Raw genomic sequence first — 22,292 nt, forward strand, 5'->3', positions numbered from 1 at the left:
GATGCTGCTTTTTCTGGATTTGTATTTTTATTTCAGGACTTCTCTGGTGAAGGTGTGTAGTGAAGTAACTTACTTTATATCTAACTTCTAGAGCTAGAATAGTTGGGGCAAATATATTGTTTAATAACAGGTAAACTATGTTGTAAAACCATAAAGTGATGAGTGACATTGGCCCTGAATTTCCATGTACTTGAGACTGGCAACAGCAATTATTGGAGAAAGACTCAGGTTGAGTTTCTTCCCTGTTTGGGCTGTGCCTGTTACGGAATGAGTAGTAGGCACAGATCTTGCACATGCGCTTTTCATGTAAGTCAGGAAAAGAGATTGAGCTTGTATATGCTCCAGTCCATTAGTGTCGGCTGTAGCTCGGTTGGTAGCACTCTTTTCCCTTGAGTTACAAGGTTCCAGGTTCACATCCCACTATAGGACTTAAGCGCAAAAATTAAGGCTGATACCCAGTGCAGCACTGAGGGAGTGCTGCATTTTTGGAAGTGCCAATTTTGGATGAGATGATAACCCAAGACCTCATCTGCCCCCTCAGGTGGATGTGAAAGATACCATGGCACTATTTTGAAGAAGAGCAGATATTACCCCAGGTGTCTATATTTATCCCTCAATTAACATCACAAAAGCAGATTTGTTATTACTACATTATTATGTTGCTCTTCATGGGTGCTGCTGCTGCTTCTTGTAGCTACTCCTGCCAGAAAATCTGTTTTCATGGTATGCCATGCCCATCTATCTTGCACTGTCCTCACAAATCCACTGTGGCACGTCTGCAATCACTTTGTGACACCCATTATCCGACTACGCCTAGGTTGACTCTTTTTGCTGTCCCCCATTTTGCTCTCTAGAAGAGATCTCTGCAACTTTTCAACTCTGTTCAAATGACTGAAATACTGACATTTTTCTTTTCTGGATATCATTTCTCAGAGTTCTTTTTGCTCTTGCAATTTCAAGTGCCTCCTGATTTCTATGGTTTGTATATGGAATTTTTAGCATGCATCTTAGCATCCATATTTCAAAGGCACCTCTTTTCTTCAATCTTTATTTATTGTCCAGACTTCTGAGGCATACAGGAAAGTGGATAGAATGTAGCATCTTAAGTTATTCTTTGTTACAAGCTTGAGTTTTCTTGTTGATACATCCTTTGCTTTTGCAAAATTACTTATGGCTAACCCTATCCTCCTCCTAACTTCTGCATCACATCTGCCATCTTCAATTATCATTTGCCCTAAAAAAGTAAAGGGTGGATTTTCCAGTTCTGCCCACTATGGGACCGGAAATTCCTGCCCGAAGTCAACAGACCTTTTGCTGGTCTGTTGGATTTTCTGTCACACCCACGATGATTCCTGCAGTGCGTGGGACCGTAAAATCCCGCCCAAACAATCTACTTGTTCCAGTATGACACCATCCACTTCAGTTTTCACTCTAGTTTTTTTATAATGTATTCTACCATTGTTTTTGTCTTTTTGGTGTTCATACTAAATCCATATGCTAAACTTCTAAGATTTTAGGGCTTCTTCTGATTCGTCAAGTGGTGCTGTTGTCAGTGTACTGCAAGTTTATGTTCTTGCCTCCAATTTTTACCCCTGGAAGTACATCTAATTCTCCAAATCTTTGTCCTGTGATTCAATAATTTTGGCGACAGTACACAGCCTTGTTGTACTCTCAAAACATATCTGATTGTCCCTCTTCTAGCCTGATGTTTGCTATTTGGTGCCAATATAGGCTTTGGATAAATCGCACACCTTCACTGTCAATGTCACATTTCAGCAATACGTCTTATTAACTTTTGGTGATAAACACAATCAGTTGCTTTTCATGACCTATGAAGCATATGTAAATGTTCTGGTTTACTTCTAGATATTTATCAAAGATTGGCCTTGCATAAATTCTTATTCATTTATGTGTCCTGTCCATCTTTTTGCTGCTACAGCCTTTTGAAACAATATTTTGCCTTTTATGCACCCACTATCTGTTGTTATCCTTTTTTCTTTCTATCTGTCAAAGATTTCACCTGCTGTATAACTCATTTTGTGATTTTACTCATCTCACACCTTTATTCCATTCCTGTTTGGCCTGCCTACATGCATTCTTTCATTTCTCTTCAAATTCATCATACTCAGGTGTGTTTCTTTTCTTTCCTTTTTCTCATCTGTCATCCACTCCCTGTCTCCTTTTTTTCTTCTCTGTTTTGAAAACATTTCCTTTGCTGCATGTTGTATACCCTCTTATTTTTCCATTTGCTTTCTATTTCTTGTTCTGAGACTTTTGTCCTGATTCCTCAATCCTGAGACATTCATATTTGATTTGTTCCTTTGAGTGAATTCTTCTCTGTTCTTATCCTTCAACATGTCATGGTCTAAATGGTCGCACATCTTATTCCTTTTTTAGTATTTTCAGCTTCAACTTAATTTTTCCACAAGGAGACAATGATCTAAATTTACATCTGCACTGGGGAAACGTATGAATGTTTTTTTTGTGGTATTTCTGAAACATCGTTTCACCATCTCACAATCTATTTGATTTCTATGCATATTGCCTGGCCTTCTCCAAGTGTACTGTCATCCTTTTGGTTGCTTAAAGAAGGCATTAGTCACCATCAGATCATTTACTTAACAAAATTACATCAGTCTCTCTTTTTCATTTCTCGATCCAAGGCCACATTGACCAATGTGGCCCTGATGTTCCTTCACCGATATTAGCCATTTAAGTTGCCCTTTAACAATTACACCAGTTGACTTATCTTAATCATAACACTTCAAATGTTATTATAAAATGCCTCTATTTCCTGCTCACTGTAATCTTCTGTCAGGCATAAACTTGTATGACCAAGCTGATCAAAAAGCTTTCCTTCGCTCTTAATCATGATCACTCTTTCTGAGATTGGCCAGTAACCTTGAACTGATCTCTGGTATCTTATGTTTACTGGGATTCCTATTCAATTCCTATATTTCTTATTCTGAGACTTTGTTTGTCTCAGGATTGAGGAATGAGAACATTCATACCTGTTTTTGACTGTGTTGCCCCTAAACTCAAATCTGTGCTCATCTTTCCTGGAATTCCAGGTTTGAATACCTCTGATCAGGTTTACATCCCTGCCACAATGTGGAATGACTCCTATCAAAGTCACAAATGATATTCTATGTGACTGACAGGTAAACTACCCCCTTCTCGACTTGTCTGCAGACATTGACACAGTTAACCACACCACCCTCCTCCAGTGCATCCCCACAGTTGTCCAGCAGGACTGTACTTGCTAGGTTCCATTCTTATCTAACTAATCAGAGCCAGAGTATCACCCACAGTGGCTTCCTGCTCATGCATTGTTACATTTGGTGTCTTCTAAGGATCTATCCATAGCCGCCTCCTGGATTTCATCTTTTTCTGCTACTTGTCGACATCATCTGAAAATACAGCATCAGTTGTCACGTGTTCTGATGATACACCACCAACTTACGACCCCCTCTCTCGAGTCCTTTACAGTCAGAATGCTTGTCAGTTGCTCAGTTCTGGGTCAGCAGAAATTTCCTCAATAAATATTAGGAAGACTGAAACCATTGCCTTTGGTCCCCATTATAAATTATGTTCCTTTTCTACTGACACCATTGCTTTCCCTGTTAACTGCCTGGGTCTAAACCAAAATAAAAACAGAATTACCTGGAAAAACTCAGCAGGTCTGGCAGCATCGGCAGAGAAGAAAAGAGTTGACGTTTCGAGTCCTCATGACCCTTCAACAGAACTTGAGTTCGAGTCCAAGAACGAGTTAGAATATAAGCTGGTTTAAGGTGTGTGGGGAGGTGGGGGGTGTCTAAACCAGACTATTTGCAACCTTGGCATAACGTTTGACCCCAAGATGAGCTTCTGACCATTTCATCATTAAGGTCGCCTACTTTAGCCTCTGTAACGTCAGCTGATTCCACCTGCCTTGGTTCATCTTCTGAAACCTCATCCATGCCTTTATTACCTCTGGACTTTACTATCCCAATACAATTTTTGCCAGACCCTCATGTTGTGCCCTCTGTAAACTTGAGGTCACCCAAAACTCGGCCCATAGCTATACTGCACCATCACCTCTGTGTTCAGTGACCCCTGTGCTCAAGCAGTGCCTTGATTTTTAAAAATTCTTATTCTTGCTGTCAAAGCCCTCTATGACCTTGCCCATTTCAGTTATCTTCTCCAATCCCACAATCCTCTGAGATATCTACACTTCACCAATTCTGACCTCTTGATCATCCATGATTTTAATTAGTTTACTATTGGCAGCTGTGCTTACAACTGCCTAGACCCTAAGGTCTGGAATTTGTTTTCCAAACTTTGCTTCTCTCCCTTACTTTTCTCCTATAAAATATGCCTTAAAACTTACCTCTTTGACCCAACTTTTGGCTATCTGTCCTATTATCACCTCATGTCATCACATCATCATTTTGTTTTATAATGCTCCTGTGAAAAGCCTTGGATACCTTGTTACACTAAAGGTGCTGTATAAATACAAGTTGTTCCAGTTTCACAACAGCAATAATTAGCTGTCATTACAAAATCATTCTTCTTTGAAAAGTTCCAGATTTTGCAGTTACCAATGTTTCCAGTTAGACTTGCAGGTAGTTGGCCCAACATGCTAACCAGGCTGTTATTTCTTCCTCCCCCCAACCACCCAACTGGTGTCCCAGAATAGCAGAATGTTATTTAAATTGAGATAGACTGAAGAATGCTGTTGTACAGAGGGATCTGGGAATCCTTGAATGTGAATCACAAAGGGTTGTGATGTAGATCTAGCAATTAATTGGAAAGCAAATGGAATATCTTCCTTTATTGCAAGAGGAATGGAGTGTAAAAGTAGGTAAATATTGCTACAATTGTCCATGGCATTGGTGAGACCCTACCTAGAGTGCTGCATACAGTTTTGGTATCCTTGTTTAAGGAGGTATATACTTGCATTGGAGGGGAGTCAGAGAAAATTCACTAAGTTGCTTCCTGGGATGAAGGGGTTGATTTATGAGGAAAGACTAAACAGATTGGGAATACTCACTGGAATTTAGAAGAATGATTGGTGATCTTATTGAAACATGTAAGATTCTAAGGGGACTTGACAGGGTAGATGCTGAGAGGATGTTTCCCCTCATGTGGATATCCAGAACTAGGGGGAAGATTTTCAAAATATGTGGTCTCCTGAGATGAGCAGGAATTTCTTCTGAGGGTTGTTAATCTTTGGAATTCTCAACCCCAAGAGCAATGGAGGCTGGGGCCATTGAATATATTCAAGGTTAAGTTACAGATTTTTGATCTACAAATGAATCGAGGGTTATGGGAGGCAGACAAGAAAGTGGAATTGAGGCCACAATCAGATCAGCCATGATCTTATTGAATGGTAGTGCAGGTTTAAGAGGTCACATGGCCTACCGGTGCTTTTATTTCTTATGTTCGTTTGTGCCTATTTTCTGTAAATAAAGGCTTTGGGCACCTGGGGCCAGTGTCTGAAGGTACTGTTGTGATTATAGTGCTCTGCAGGCTCAAAAGTTTAGTGAAAAATTTTAAATTAAAGTTAATTGAGCATGGACCTCTGGACATTGAGTACAGTTTCCGGATTTTGTATTGCTTGATTTAAATGCAAATTGTTTAAACTTACAATTGTCCCTATTATAAACTGTTAAAGTCTCTCTGCCCTGCGAATGTTTATCTTGAAAATACTACCAAAGGACAATTTGCATGAACATTCTTGCGTTCTGATTTAATTGGTTTAAAAATGTTTGTAATGTTTGGGCTTATCAATTGATGCTTTTCCTAAATTTATTTTTAGGATCTTGTTTCGCTGTTTAACTTTCATAATTATGACAACCTGAGACACTTTGCAAAGAAACATGATCCTCGAAGAGAGGGTGGTGAAGTACGGGTAAGTTTAACTTTTTAAACAACATTAAAAAGGAATTTATTAGCATTCTTGGAAAAATTACATAATTGTTAACTACCAAAATATGTGTGCTTTGCATGAAATCCAAAAAAGGCCAAATATATTGCAACTATGTTGTCATGAAACAGCAATTGCCTAGGGTTTTTCTCTGAAAACAGGAGAGAGCAGGTTTAATTAAAATAATCTGGCAAATGCTGTGTTTCACAGATGGTAATATTTCTGGTAAAAAACAAAAAAACTGCGGATGCTGGAAATCCAAAACAAAAACAGAATTATCTGGAAAAACTCAGCAGGTCTGGCAGAATCGGCGGAGAAGAAAAGAGTTGACGTTTCGAGTCCTCATGACCCTTGTTCTGTTGAAGGGTCATGAGGACTCGAAACATCAACTCTTTTCTTCTCTGCCGATGCTGCCAGACCTGCTGAGTTTTTCCAGGTAATTCTGTTTTTGTTGTATAATATTTCTGGTGTTGGAATCAAGTTATGTTTTGTAGCTGCCTCTTCAGGTCATGAAATTTGCTCAGCACATCATTGCATCTGTTAACAGTTATGGATCTCTTTATTGTCTGTGCTGCTGGGAAGAGACTTCAGCAAACAGCGTCATGCACCATTTTGTAGTTTACACAGAGATTACTTTGTTGCTTTTTAGATGCATTCCATTTCTTTCAGCAAGTGGTTCTCTTCTAGTTGCCATCCATACTTCAAAATTTAGCTTTGTGATAACCTATACACCAATAATTTGTGTGCATTACAAATTAAACAATTTTAATGAGGGTGCAGAAACAAAGAGCTAGGATATATGTACAAAAGAATCTTTGAAGCTATCAGAACAAAATGATAAGGCTTTGAAAAGCAGACTGGATCTTTGCTCTTCTAAATAGAAGCATAGAGTACAAAAACAAGGAAGTAAAGCTAAACTTTTGTAAATCACTTGTTAGAATTATTGTATTTAATTCTAGGCACCACGCTCAAGGAAGGATGTAAAAGCCTTGGGGAGGTTGAAGAGGGGATTTATTAGAATCGTAGCAGGGGTGAGGGACTTCAGGTTTGTGGAGAGCCTAGAAAAACTGGGATTGTTCTCAAAGCAGAGTTTAAGGGAAGATGTAATCAAGATGTCAAAAATTGTAAATGATTTTGATAGAGTAAATAAGGAGAAACTGGTTTCACTGGCAGGAGGGTTGATAACCAGAGGACACAGTTTAAAGTACCTGGCAAAAGAGCCAGTGAGCAGAGGAGAAATTTTTATATGCAGTGAGTTATGATTGTGAATGCATTGCCTGAAAGAGTCATGGAAGCAAAGTCAGTAGTAGCTATCAGAAGTGAATTGGAGTATACTTGGAAAGAAATCTACAGAACTATGGGGAAAGAGCAGCGTTGAGACTAGCTCTTACAAATAAGTTGACACAAGTGTTCTGGTTCGAAATGCTTAATTCTATGCAATATGGTTCTATGATTATCTGCTCTTGGCCATGTTGTGTGAATGGCTGATTTGAATTTACATTTCTAATCAATTATTGCACCAATATGAAAAAGAGTGGCTCTTCTGAAGTTGACATTAAACCACATAATTAACATTGGTTAGTGGCATTCAGCATCAAGCAGTTCCCAAGTATGCTTATTAAATATTAATTACTGTACGCTACTAATGGAAAGTTGCTCCATTCCCAGCAGTTGCATCTCTTGATCAAGAAAAGTTCTCTTGCTTCATTAGAACTCGCAGTAACCCCCACCTATTTGGTAGCTATTCCGATCACAGTTCAGTATTCACTAATATGTACAAGAGCAAAATATCACAGATGCTAGAAATCTAAACTAAAAACAAAATTCTGGAAATGCATACTAGGGCTGGCAGCATCAATCTAGGGAGAAACGGGGTTAACGTTTCAGGTCAATGACTTTTTTTCTGATGATCAGATTTTGATGGAAGGTCATCAGTTTGAAATGTTAACTGTTTCTCTCCACACACATGCCGCCAAACCTGTGTATTGACTAATGTGTAGTTCAGTCTTCACTCTTGCTTTAAAGCACTTCCTGAGCACTGCCCAGCTATGTTCCATTCATTTATTTGCGATGTTTCTGCGTATCTGATCAGAAATGTTGAAACAACTCTCCACACACAAATGTATACAATATAAAAATATATATAATGTCAAGGGTTTCTGCCTATTTAAGGTGTGATTCAAGCCATCTTTGCTAATCATTGGTCTGTTGCTGTTGTGGATTGACACACAGCTTTTCGCATGTAGCTGCCTATACACCATGCTCTTAATTTTTCATTTATTTAACTCCTTCATGATTTCTATAAATGTTCAGACCTTGACATGTGTTGCACCAAAAAAAATTATCTGGTCCACTTCACTCAAAATAGCTTTATTAATTAACCCTGTCTTTATCCTTGATATGGCTGAATTAAAACTGAGCCACTGTACTTCTGCTTGCAGTATCATGATCTGTTGATTTACAAATCTTAACAATGTCTGTTTTATGCTCATTGCTCTGAATCTGTAATAAGCTGCAATCATCCTTACTGTGGATAGGAGTTTTTTTTAAACATGCTTCCGTGCAGTGCTCTGATCCCTTTTGGTTGTTAATGGCTTTCCACAGAGTCTTCCATTTCATCTAACCTGCCATTGTCCATTCATCATTTTGTGTTGATTCTAGATTGCTAGTAAATAAATCCGTGATTTTGCTCTAAAACTTTCAAGGCAGGATTAGTTTCCACTCTTATCAGATTTAGATGGAGCCCTGTACAGTTAAATTAAGATAGAACAAGCTAGCAAGCAATATCTGAATGTAACAGTAGTACTTAAATAAAGGCTAAGAATAAAAGGAAGTATGTGGATCTTTTGAGGATTCGATAATGTTTTGTGTAGACTCTTCATTGGAACTGAAAATAAAAGGAGGAAGGGATAAGAGTTGAGAATGTTGTCATCACAAGTGGCTTGCATTGCGTGTATGTGATACTGGGCAGAAGGAATGTAAGATATTTTATAATGGTAAGATCAATTACTGCTGGAGTGTCTCTCAAAAGTGAAAATTGGAAGGATTTTGACTATTCAACCTTTTGTTCTCTCTTTAAGGTTTCATTTAAAACCCTGTATATTGCGCTGGTGTTTGATTCTCTGCATTTAGAAGGCAAAAAGGAGACATTGTAAGCTTGATCTTATAGTGTCAGGTCACCTCTCATTTTACTGCATGATCTGCCATGTCTACTGCTTGCTAATGCTGTTAAAATAAATTAGTATTCAGATTCTCCTTCAAAGACAAATTAGTTATATAAACAGGATAAACAAAATGGATCAGAAATAACTTGTTTCATTAGTCTGTATAATTACTCCTGACTGGTTGCTAAGCATTGTTACAATACTTATTGTGTTAAATCTGCTTAGTATTTTTCAGGGCATTTGAGGGAAGATGTTTTTGCAGCACCTTATTGCTGTAAGGTTGCATAGAATGGCAGATTGTTAGTTCAAATGAATTGTGAAGTTTTTGATTTTGGGAACCTGAGCATGTTATTGACGAGAAAAGTTATTGTATTTGGGTCAAAGTCCTGTAGCATTTACATGAGGGGGTGGAGAGATTTATCAAGTATTAGTGGAATAATTAGTTGTTTATGACAATCACCAAAAGTCTTAAAATCAAGAATCTAATTATTCATGTTGCTTAAAATACCAGCCTTCCTACGGATCAATGGATTATGAAAATCTACAGAAAGAGCTTGCACTTAATGGGACTCTGTGGAAAAAAGTACCACCTGAACCAAATGAGGAAGACTCTTCCACTACCATAGTGTATAGAATGTAAAGTTTTGGTATAAGAAACAAAAGCAGTTGGACTTGATTCATGATCTCGCTGATCTTCATCATTAGTTCTGAAACTACTTTGAAATGTTTGTTTGTACACAAACTTTTTTCATGTTAGCACTTTGAACTGTCTTTAATTTGCCTCTTTTGCTTGCTTAATATAATGTAATAGTTGCTCCAACAACCATGATCATTGTTAATGCATCAATCCCTAGCAGTATCTTGTGTGAAGGTTCTTTCTTTAATGCTGTAACACACCATTCTCAGTGAGTACGACTACTCTAACCATTCAGTTGCGGCCAGAGAAGCTCCTATAATGTCTTCCTGTTGCACCTCTGCAACATTACCTCTGGAGCTCCACAAGGATCCATTTTAGGTCACCATCTATTTCTCATTTACCTGTGCCATTCGATGACATCATCTGAAGGCATGACATCTGGTTGTACATGTGCTTACAGCAACCTGGGTCTTTCACACCATCACCCTTCCACTAGCTTGTTTTGAAGATCCCCAACAACACAGATATCAGTATTCAGCCAATTCGAGAAGTGGCTGAACACACAATGCAGAAAAGGCTATGGGCTTTGACAACATCCTGGGTGTAGTACTGAAGACTTGTGCCCCAAAAGTGGCCCTGCCCCTTGTTACGCTGTTCCAGTCCAGTTACAATACTGGCATCTACCTAATATTGTGGAAAATTACCCAGGTGTATCCTGTCCACAAAAAGCAGGACAAATTCAATTTGGTTAATTACTGTTATCAGTCTACTCTCGCTCATCAGCAGAGTGATGGAAGGCGTCATCGACAACACTATCAAGCGGCATTTACTCTACAATAACCTGCTCACCAGTGCTCAGGTGGATTCCTCCAGGGCTGTTTGGCTCCAAACTCTATTCTTGGTCCTACTATGGCGGGGGGGCGCACAATAAGAGCTGAACTCAAGAAGTTATATGATTGTAACTGCCCTTAATGTCAAGGCAGTGTTTGATCAAGTGTGGCATCAAGGAGCCCTATCAAAACTGAAGTTGATTTGAATTAGAGGAAAACTCACCATTGGAGTCCTACCTAGCACAAAGAAAGATGTTTGTGGTTGCTGGAGGCCAATCATCTCAGCCCCTGGAGATTGCTGCAGGAGTCCCTCAGGGTAGTGTTCTCAGCCCAACCATCTTTAGCTGCTACATCAGTGATCTTTCCTCCATCATAAGGTTAGAAGTGGGGATATTTGCTGATGATTGCAGTGTTCAGCACCATTAGCAACCTCAGATGCTGAAGCAGTCCATGCCTGCATGCGGAAAGACCTGAGCAACATTCAGGCTTGGGCTGATAAGTGACGGGTAACATTCACGCCAAACAAGTGCCAGATAATGGCCATCTCCAGCAAGAAAGAATCTCACCATCACCACTTGATGTTCAACAATTTTATAATCACTCAATCCCCCACCAGTATCCTGTGAGCTACAATTGACCAGACACTGAACTAAACCAGCCACATAAATACTGTGGCTACAAGAGCAGATTCAAGGTTGAGATTTCTGTGGTGAGTAGCTCACCTCCTGGCTCCCCACACCCTGTCCACCATCTACAAGACACAAGTTAGGGGTCTTAGGAACACTCTCCACTTGCCTGATTTCTCTACCTGCCTGTATGAAACCATCAAAAAGCTTGATACCATCCAGGATAAAGCACCCTGCTTGATTGACCCCTATCCACCACTTCAAAAATTCACTCCCTCACTACCGGTGCACAGTGGCAGCTGTGTACCATCTCCAAGGTGCACTGCAGCAACTCACCAAAGCTCCTTCAACAGCACCTTCTAAGCCCATAAGCTCTACCACCTAGAAGATGCATGAGAACACTACCACCTGTAAGTTCCCCTCCCTACCACACAGAATCCTGACTTGAAACCATATTGCAGATTCTTCACTGTTGCTCTTGCTATCCTTTTGAGACCCTCCTTAAAACCTACATCTTCGACCAAGGATTCAGGTGCCCATCTCTTGTCTGATTGTGCTGCACCTTGGGATGTTTTCCTATGTGAAAGATGCTGGGTTCATGAAAGGTGTTGATGTTAACCATTGACCTGTTGGAACATGGGCCTGCAATCTGACAGAGATGATGTGTGGTGTTGAAAAGGAAATGCAAAGATACCTAAGGGGAGCATACACAATTGTCTTTCCTTCCTGAAGAGTCTCTTTGCTTTTGGAGTTTTTAGGTGGAGTTGTTTCCTTCAGTTGCCCCTCCTTTCCTCACCTATCTAAATGGTGGATGTTGCCAGTGGCTGGTGCTGTCAAGCAGTGGAAAAGAGGGTATCACTTAGGATTTGTGGCAGTCCTAATCTTCGGGAATCAAATGAAAAGACTGAAATAAGTTTGAATCCTGGAATGAGCAGCATTCTCTGACTGAGCAAATAGGATAAAGGGGCTGGGTGGAGTTCAAGAGAAGGCAAATTGCATTGACTCGGACAGGGCATTCTATCATAGTTGCTTCGAGTTCCTGCTGCTACACAGATAAGACTGAATTCTAGTACATACAATGAAAAAGCTTACATTGGTAAACCTATTCTATGGTAAGCTGTACTATTGTACTGTGTGGGAGATATGTTGGACATGAAGGAATGTGATAATATTAAAAATAGGCCTAGCTTAATATTGAAGCCTGGAGTTCATTTATAAGCTATAAATGACAAATCACTAAGATGAAAGTAAGAATTGACAGTTGAAATAATGAATAGTGTTTGATGCAAACAATGTATTTTGTTACTTTGTACGATATTAGACCTATCGAGGAGCATTTACTGTAAAAAGAATTTATACTAATGCCTGTCCCAAGGTAGCTTGTCTTGCTTTAAGTTTTAACTTAAGTTTTAACTTCTGCGGCTGGCTTATAACACAAAGTAAATTAGATGTATTTTATTTTGCAGACATTGTTGTTTGCATTGGATATATATTACCAGATGTGTGGACAGCTTTAATATACTCAGCCAATGTATGCATTCAAAGAAAGCAGGAAATTGATATATTTCCAGAAAAACTTATAGTTGATGGCTGTGATAGTTAATATTTCAGTGACTGTATTCACATAACAGCACTGAGTGTAGAATAAGCCCAGAATGATATACTTGTTCCCTGAAGTCACACATTTTGTTGATTCTGATGTTAAGCTTCTAAACATTAGCATGATGTGAGCTGTTTTATAAATAGAAGATTTTCATTGCCAGCATTCCAGCCAAGCTGCCTGTCTTCAATGAGCTGCTACTAATGCTTTAAACTGGGTTGAAGTGGATGGAGCTGAAGCATAGATCAACTATGCTCCATTAAAATGGTGAAACAGGCTTGAGTGATTGAATGGTTTCCTCCTGCTCCAATGCTCCTAGTTTCTGTTTCTCTTTGGCTGATTTGAATTATATTTTAGTAGATTCACCCAGTCTCAAATGGAAAGTTGTCTTCTACAAAATTTTTAAGTAAAATTTGGTATTTGTTCAGTGTAGAGCTAAGTCAATTTTGGGTCATTTACCAGATGAAAAATTCATTAATACTGTGCATTTTGGTCAGTACTTGGATCAAGAGTGAGGTAGTTTTGACAAAGCAGTGTTAATGGGCAACATTGTCACTTTATGGATTATGCCTCAATTAGCCGTACTGCCTTTAATTTCAAAATCAAAAATTGTATGTTTTTTCATTCTCTGTTAATGAAAACCAAATAAAAAGACTTATGAATGTAATCACTGAGCATTGTGCTCCATTATAGCCAGGGTAGAAAATTAACAATTGCTTGATTTGTTTTTTAACAAGAAACTGGATTAGGGAGATTTAAAATATTTGCTACCAGATGGTTACAGTTCAGGTTACAACCAGAGTTAAAGCGATTGGCATAAATAGCAATATTTAATGTTGACAATTTTAGTATACCAAAGCCTGTATAACCACCTTTCATGTTCTGACCAAATGCTTATAAATTAAAACCCTCACTTTTCAGCATGTATCTGGGTACACATTTGGAAACCAAAGCTCATTGGTTGGCATAGAAAATCAGTATTATCTCAATCCATTGGGAGAAAAAGGAGGAAATTAGCGTATTACATAGCCCACCAAAATCAGAATGCACTTGTGTTCCCTAGCAAATACTATGCCACTAGAAGGCTACGTTCCTTAAAGGTATTAGATGAACCTGATTTAAGTAGGTAATTGGTCAATTTTTTTCAATATGAGATTTGTGTAATACAATAAATCCATATGTACACAATTATGCCTTTTCTGTAATAAAGGGCTAAAGCCCCAATTACGCTACAAGTTAATTACCATTTCATTCCAACTTAAACCCTATTCAAGTCCCTTCAAAACATTGGGGTCATGATCAATTTTGATATCAATGTTGATGGTGTAAACTTGCAGTATAACGTTCGATGTTTGTTCCATTAGTCTTTCTTGTTACCTGGAAGTGTGCACTTTTAAAATTCCAGAACAACCCAAGTATTTCCTAATACATTTGTAACATCAACTTGAGCTGCTGCCATTGCGCTGAAGAGCTGACGGGGTGATATTTATTATCATTCTAATACCTGATTAGCCAATATAAACAGGCTGCTTTAAAGATTTATTTAATACATTTCTTGATCAGTGGATCATCTTGTTATATCCAAGGGAAAAAAGTGTAGTTGCAGAATAGATGAATTTACTGTAGGATGTAAAATTTTAAATGCTAAATTTGTAAATAGTGTTTGGGTTTTAATGTTCTTGTTTTTTATAAGTTGCGTTTCCAGTACCTTGTTTGCATTTTTTCTGTTTTATTGCATGTATTTTATATTTCTCAGCAGTGACCAACATTTAGTTTACATTTGTTTATTTCTGTAACTATTTTGCATCTTTTGTATTTAATAAAACTGTTACATCCCACATGTTATGGTGTATATATTTTTGCTATCAAAATAACTGAAGTTGTGAATTCTAGATAAAAGAGGTATCACTGGAATCGCTTGCATTTATATTCTTTTTAATATAGCAAAACACCTCCAGGCACATCTGAGATGAAAATAGACATTGCTTGATAGATGAGTTGGGATGGAGTTGACAAATAATATGGTCAGTGATATTGATATATGGAAGCTTTTGTAGGAGGAGAGATGGGAAAGTAGCAAGGACAAGGACAATACTAGTGTGGAACTGTGACGGCCAAGGGCTCTGCCACTGGGTAGAATGAAAGAAATGGGGCAGTAAAGGGTTCCTAGAGCTGGATTTTCGTGTTGGGTTCGAGAAAATATGAGTCAGGTCATTTCCTAACTTTGGAAACCCGAGCCTGTCACCTCTGCCTGTACCCCCCATGTTTTCATCTGTTGGAGATGTGAACGGGCAGGGTATGGATTTCCTGACACGTTGGGGTCAGAAGAGTGCAGGTGCTGAGGTGGATTGGTTAGAAGATCAGCTTTGGTTCGATGGGGCATCAGCCCAGCTCTCCAACATCGTTCTTGTGCTCTCTACCCTCACACCTCACCAACTCCCATGCACCATCCCTCATGCTCTCACCTGTTTCCACCCCTACCTCCTCCTGTTCTCCATGCCCATCTCCATAGCCACTTACCCAGTATCCACTATGTACAATCCTCTGAAGCCATGTAATAGCAATGGTCTTTGAAATGGACATGAGAAAGATGCACCTCTAACAATCTAAAAGAGCTGTCACCCAAAAACACATCCATTCATCCTGGGGGGGAAAAATTTCAGACTCAATGGAAAAAAAAAGTTAAACGCCCTCAAGTGATCATTTTTCCTTAGCTACATTAGATATCCAATCAATCAAGTCCAGGCGCAGGAGGTGTTTTTTTATTCTCGAAGTCAAAGCTGCAGACCAATTCTTTTCAAATTTAAGCTATTGTGGATGTTAAATCACTTCAAGTTGTCATGGCACTGGAGTTCCCAAGCACTGTCAGTTTCAAATGCATAATAGTTCTTTTCCCAAAAAGCACTCTTTGCAAGTGTTCAGATGCATTAATGTTGATCATTGTGGTCAATTTACCTTTTCAGAACAAAGCCCTATGATCAATCACTGCAGCAAAAACACATCTAACTTGTAATCCGGCATTTAATAATGTCATCTGAAGTTGTCAACATATTTCACACTCAGCTGTCAAAATGTTTCTGAACCTTCAGGCTTCCCCCAAGGTTCCTGAGTGCTCAAACAAGGTGGGTTTTCAGAAAACTTCAAAACCTGCCCATCCTGGGACTCTCAAATAACACATTTCTCCTAGGGCTGTTGATGGTGATACCGACGTCAGAGGATATGCGTGCAAGGTTGTAACCTGAACCTCTTCCCGACTATGGGAAGATTGCATAGGCCCATTTTTATGAGAAATTTAAATTTGCGTTGAGGGAAAAAAAGTTTTGGTAATTCTTGACTCCTGGAGGACATGAAAATACAGCCCCTACCTAGAGTCAAAATTGCTGAATAGCACCCTGACATTAGCATGTGGCATTAATAAATAAAAGTAGATACAACCATTAGTGGAATTTCAACATGTACGGATGCTTGATTATGCGGCAAGATGATTGTAATTGAGGATGATAAAGTCCTATTGGTTTCATTAGGGAGGAGTACCTTACAGAGAAGTGCCTGATCCTATGTTTGCTCCACACCATTTGTCACAACTAGGTATGGTCACACTTCAGAATAGTACCTGTTTTATTTAAAATAAAGGGCTGGTAAATATGGGACTCAGCTGTCTGAGCAATTTAATATTGCCAACCTCGCAGTGCAAAATTCTTACATTTGAGTGAAATTTAATTGAGGCAGTGTTTTTAATTATTCTCAACCCAGTGCAAACTGGCCATTACTTGAAAATTGCTATTTGCTTTGAAAGATAAGTCACTATGGTGGATGTGAGAACTGGAAGAATCCAAACTGCTGTGAGGAAGGGAACAATACTCTTGTAAAATTGTGGGCAATTGTGCAGGATAACATGCCTCTAATCTGTATTCATACAATGCTAAACTTTGGAGTACTGATACTGTGTGACACAGGTGTAAAAACTTGAAGAACTGACTATCATTGTCTTCAGTGCAGAAATTTTGCCCTTTTAATTTTTTAAATTCTGATTAAGAAATTCCCTGGGATTATGGTAAAGTACGGAAGCTATTTTTCTAAAAACTTGCATTTATATAGCTCCTCTGTATAATCAGAACACTTCAAAGCACTTGAGCCAATTAATTACTTCTGAAGTTTATTCATGGTTAACTAGACAAACTTGGCAGATAATTTGCACACAGCAGAGTCCCAAGGACCACCAATGAAATAGATTATCGCATGTTTGTTTTGGTAGTGTTGGTTGATGGATGAATGTTGCTTAGAACACCAAGAGAACTTTGTGCCCTTTGAAAGAAGTGTTATAACTTTATAACAGGCAAATGATTTAATTTGGTTTAATGTATCTTAGAGAGCACTTTTGATAATGCAGCACTCCTTCAGTACCGTATGGAAGTACGGGCCTACATGTTGTTATGACTGGTCCCCGGGCAAGGTCCCCCAAATTGTTATGATCCCAGGTGAGGAGGGATGAACTGGCTCACCTTCTTTATTCAAACCCCTTGGTTGCAAAAAAGTTAATTTTAAAATTGATCCCATCCCTCATGGATACCTTTTCCTGGTCCAAATGTATTTATGTGTTAGAAGGAACCGATTTAACCAAACTTGTTTAAGTCAAAGAAAGAGTAAGTTTATTAGTTGCTAAAAACCTGAGAAAAGTAATAAAAATGCAACACACACACACCGATTAGAAATGAGAAGTTGAGTCCAAAAATAAAAGTTTTTAAAAAGCATGAATCGATCTTTGGCTTGTCCATCAGGAGTAGATGGTGAAACGTTGTGCCCGTGAAGTTGGGTAATTCTGCAAGTGCTGACTTTGGCAGTTGAGCAGTTGGTTTGGAGACACTTGGTTCTGCAAGTTAGCTGAAGGAGTTGTCCTGTTTCCTTTTTGACTGTGGCTTTGCTGACTTGCGACTTTGCCTCCAGCAACAGAAAGAGACTTTTTTTTAACCAGCAAGCTGCAGGGACGCCTAGTTGATGTTCTTCAGCTGTGACCTTCACATCACACCAGAACTAGCACACGTAGATCAAGTTCGCAGCTGGCTTTTTAACCCCTTTTCTTGTGTACTCCTGGAAGGGAAAAACATGTCCTTTCGCCCAGAATCTGCTTTCTTTCAACTCTGATCGTTTCCACATTCTGAGATGTACCTCGACAGGAGATGGTTTCTGTTGAATTGGTTATTGGTTTCCATTGTCTCAGCAACTACAGGATGTTAGAGTTCAGCCTTTTGCATTGCTTCTCTCCCTTTTGAGTACCTCTGTTAAGTAGGCCTTGACATCTTTTTAGGTGTGACATACCGCTGTCTCTGGATTAGTCAGTCAACTGTAATCCGCATAGGAATTTTACAGCAAGTGGTTACTTTAAATTTTCATCAGCTTTTGCTTGTATGTCTTTAAAAAAACACTTCGTCTTTTAAAAGGTTAATATGTCCGTAAGTAATTTGGGCTGTGATCTGCTGTCATAGCAATGTATCCTTTAAGTCTGAAGTGGGATTTGAACTCAACCTTCTGACCCAAGTAAGAACTAAAGATTATCTTGTATATTTCTGAAATTTGCAGCTAGTGTATTCACGTTGAGCCAGCTTGGATCATACACATTTACCTATAATTATATACAGACCATATAACTGGAGAAGTAAATATTACTAATATTTACATTACTAAATGGGAAATTGAGCAAATTTCCACAGTTTTCAGTACTTAAATGACACTGGCAATTTTCCAGGGAGGGTAATTGCAGGGAAGCTGGTTTGGTATTTGTGCCTTTTTAAGGTATACCTGAGTTTCCTTGATTCTGGAACAAATATACTATTTGCCTGCTAGTGACCTGACCCCTCATATATGCCCCTCAAAGAGCTAGTGCCACTGTGGGTGGGCCTTTCCTGAACTGATGCCTCTAAGGTAAATTATACCTTTTAAAATGAGGTGTCAGAATCCAGAAGTGAGGAGTTCTAGATTCCTTTTAATTGAAACCTTCTGAAGGTAAGAAACATTGTTCGATTTTACTTCCTTTCTACCAACAGACCTGTGCTTCCTTCTGACTGAGAAGGCTGGGCCAATGAAATATTTTTGGAACCCTCCCACGAGTCTCTTGCTGCCCAGCCAATGTCAGGAGGAGGTATTGCATTTCCAATGGGCACCTATAGTCTTGGTGCCACCTAAGCTACAGGATTTCAAGAAGTAGTTGGCTCCTCAAGCTGCACGGTATATTCATGGGACTGAGATGGACCTTGTCCTAGGGCAGCTGGCTCTTGACATGGAACCCATTGCTGTCTGCAGGTTGCATTGCCTGCTACATTTCCCTGTGCTGCCGCCACCTTCCCCCCCCCCCACCCCCACACACACACACACACACACACAACCACACATTCTTCTGGCATATCCACAGGAGCGGAGAGGGAAATATAAGGCAAAAATGGATGAGCATCACAACATTTCCCTTAAGAAGGAAGCCTGCCTGGTGCTTTACAGTGTAATAGTACAGGTGCTCGGTCACTGACCTGGAGCTGGCAAGATGCTACCATCCTCTACATCGCCCATGACTAGAACTGAAGGTCTCATGATTCTCTAACTTTGTTCTTGAAGTGGGTGAGTGGTTTAATTGTATGGAAGCCTATTCTGATGGCCTGCCTTTGGCCAGTTATGCATGCCAGTTTCAGTTACAAGGATACAGGTAATTACGAGTAAGACTGGCAGTTAGCGTATGGTAAATGGCAAGGGGAGAAGTAACAAATATAGGAGTGAAATGAAGGCATTAAAGTGGAGGAATGGATTTTGGGGTTGTGCAAGGTAGCTGTGTGTTTGGAATTTGTGTGGCTGTAGTGCAGGATGGGAAGTTTTAGGTGCCCTTAATTAGTGAATGTTGTGAAGTATTAGTTTTGAAAGAGTTACTTTAAGTGGATGAAGAGTATACTAGTACATATTGCTGTTAGACAGAGTCACATGTTGGTCAGCCTGCCACTTTTTTTCCAAAATAGAGTTCAGTTGTCAGATTTCTAGCAACCTCAACGCTGAAAGGCTTCTTGCTTAATGAAACAAGAAAAATAGTCCACTGTTTGTTACCATATCTGCCCCTTTTTTCTTTGGATGCTGATAAATGATACATTTAGATCTGCAGGACTGCTTTGTGCTGTGAAAATGGGGCCAAACTTTCGAAGGACAGTGGTTTGATTGCTCTCAAAATTGAATCCGGTAACATGGGATGCTAACTGAAGAACTTGATTTTGTTTAGCTGGTAAATGGCAATTTTTGCTTAACAGTTGAGTAATGGTCAGTACTGCATAGCTGCCAATGAGGGGTGAAAATATGCAATTTTGGCAAGCTGGGGTGGTGCAACAACATCCAAATATATTCAGCCTTCATGCTAATAGATATGTTGAAATGAGGATTGAATGAAATAGGTTGTTTTTGGTGTAAGAGGAAAGACAATGAGCCAAATGTTCAGAGAGGGCAGGCTATAGAGTGTAATTGAAGCAGGAGTCAGAGTGCAGAAGCCAATGCAAAGAGATTTGTTAATTCTTTTCCATCACCGAGTCTCAAACATCTCAATTCTGAAAGTTAAATCTTTAAGAGATTTGTGTTTTTGAAATAAACTGGAGCACACTGTCAGAAATTGAACACTTTTAGTTGTCAAAATGTCATCATCTTTTGAGTGTGCATACAGCAGGTTTGCTTTGTGGAATAGTTGGATTGTAAAACCCTCTTAGCGGTTCACCTGACTTTGGCAGAGAGCACATTGGTCTTGATTGCTGACAGTTTAAAACCTCGAGGCTACTTTTTTAACCATGATGCATTTGTTTTATTAATATTGCAAATGTTTTGTATCATTGGCGAATATGGTGATCTGATTGCCACAGGTTTGACAGTCAAAATCCTATTGGACAACATTTTTTTTTATTCATTCAAGGGATGTGGGCTTCGCTGGCTAGGCCAATATTTATTGCCCGTTCCTAATTGCTCTTGAGAGGGTGATGGTGAGCTGTGTCAAGGAGATATAATAATTCTCATAATGTTATTGGTATTTATTGTAAAATAGAGTAATAGTGAGGTGTGTGGGAGATTTAATTAAATTAGAGGCAGGTCGTCTGGGTGCTTTGATCTAAGAAGAGAGGTTAGGTTTGAAATGTTAACTAGATAAACATGGAGAAGTTTAGAAACAAAGGTGTCAAGGGAACATGTGCATTTTGAAATAAACTAGACTAGATTGTTTTCAAAGGAGGGGTGAAATGTGTCACCTAGCCAGGTGAAGTTTCAAAACTCTTTATTTTCCCAAAACTGGAACTGGTAAAACTTAGTGCTATGAGAGGGTTTTATTATCAGGGAGATAAAGTCCAAAGACATAGTGAAACAATGGGTATTTGCACTTTAAAAGCAAGATATGTATGAAGAAGAGCAGATTGTTTTGTAAGGGAAGGCATTTTGAAGATCTTACAAGTGTGTGAAAAAGCCTTCAACATCTATACCTCAAGCTGCTGTATTCAAAGGACTGAAGTTAAGAAAACTCACTTGGAAAGCCACTTGTTCAAGGTATCATGTTTCTTTGCTTGGGCCTTATAAAACCTATGTGTCTTGCTGTTGCCTTAACGAAAGAATAACTGGGAGTTAGATTGAGATGGGGATTTAGAAGCTATCATAGGAGTAGTTTGTAAATCTATGTATGTATTTAAAATCATTTATCTTAATGTTTAATCAAATTTTATAAAAACCTATAAGACTTGGTCCTATTACTACTGAATTTGAAGCACGTGTCTCGAAATTTATACAAATTGAAAATTGGTTGTGACTTGTTTCAAGTTTCCTTCTGGGATTTGAACAGCTCAGCATTTACCATCAGCTGTATCATAGCTGCCTTCTTGAACAGCTGTGGTGTAGGTACACCCACAATGCAGTTAAGGAGGGATCTCCAGGATTTTGACCCAATGACAATGAAGGAACAGTGATATATTTTTAAGCCAGGATGGTGAGTGGTTTTGAGGGGAACTTCCAGGTGATGCCATTCCAGTGCTCAAGGAAGAAAAGGGGGAGAAGTGCAGTCGTGTCACTATACCCGCCCTACTTAGTATGTGAAACTTGTTCCTGTGAGACATTGTTCTCTAGTCCTGAGGATGAGGGAATTGGTGCCAATGTTACCTCCTCCCAGGTGGCACAACTGTTGTTCATCCTGACTTCATTTCCTGATGAGGGGAGTGCTTGGAGGTCCTGAATGAGTGATACTGTACATGTTTCACATCCAGCTTGGTGGCATACCTTGCTGCTCCCTAGGCACAGATGGCTGTTGAGTATTCATAATACGCAATAAAAAATATTTAGACATTCCAAAAAAGTAATTTGAGAGAGAAACGAATGTGCACTAGAAAGTGTAGAGAGAAGATTCAAGAAGTTGTTGTCTGGACTGGAGGATTTTAGTTATGGGGAAAGATTGTATAGGCTGGACTTGTTTTCTTTGGAACAGGGCATTGAGGAGTGACCTAAACTTAAATGTATAAAAATGAGATAGAATGGTTAAGAAT

The 22,292-nt window shown here is 39.1% G+C and overlaps 1 protein-coding gene across 2 annotated transcripts in view; it reads left to right on the plus strand.

The window, feature by feature from the left end:
- LOC121284602 (glutaminase kidney isoform, mitochondrial-like) overlaps positions 1 to 22,292 on the plus strand; it is a 111,032-nt gene that overhangs the window by 69,127 nt on the left and 19,613 nt on the right. The window contains exons 14-15 of one of the 2 annotated variants that reach the window (XM_041200104.1): positions 5,801 to 5,893; positions 9,584 to 10,896. In XM_041200104.1, coding sequence (XP_041056038.1) covers positions 5,801 to 5,893; positions 9,584 to 9,712 — 222 coding nt within the window. In that variant the 3' untranslated portion in view covers positions 9,713 to 10,896. Of the gene's footprint in view, positions 1 to 5,800; positions 5,894 to 9,583; positions 10,897 to 22,292 lie in introns of those variants that run through there. The other variant, XM_041200103.1, reaches the window with a different exon arrangement.

Source organism: Carcharodon carcharias, chromosome 12, assembly GCF_017639515.1.
Source record: "Carcharodon carcharias isolate sCarCar2 chromosome 12, sCarCar2.pri, whole genome shotgun sequence".
In the NCBI taxonomy this organism is placed as follows: domain Eukaryota; kingdom Metazoa; phylum Chordata; class Chondrichthyes; order Lamniformes; family Lamnidae; genus Carcharodon; species Carcharodon carcharias.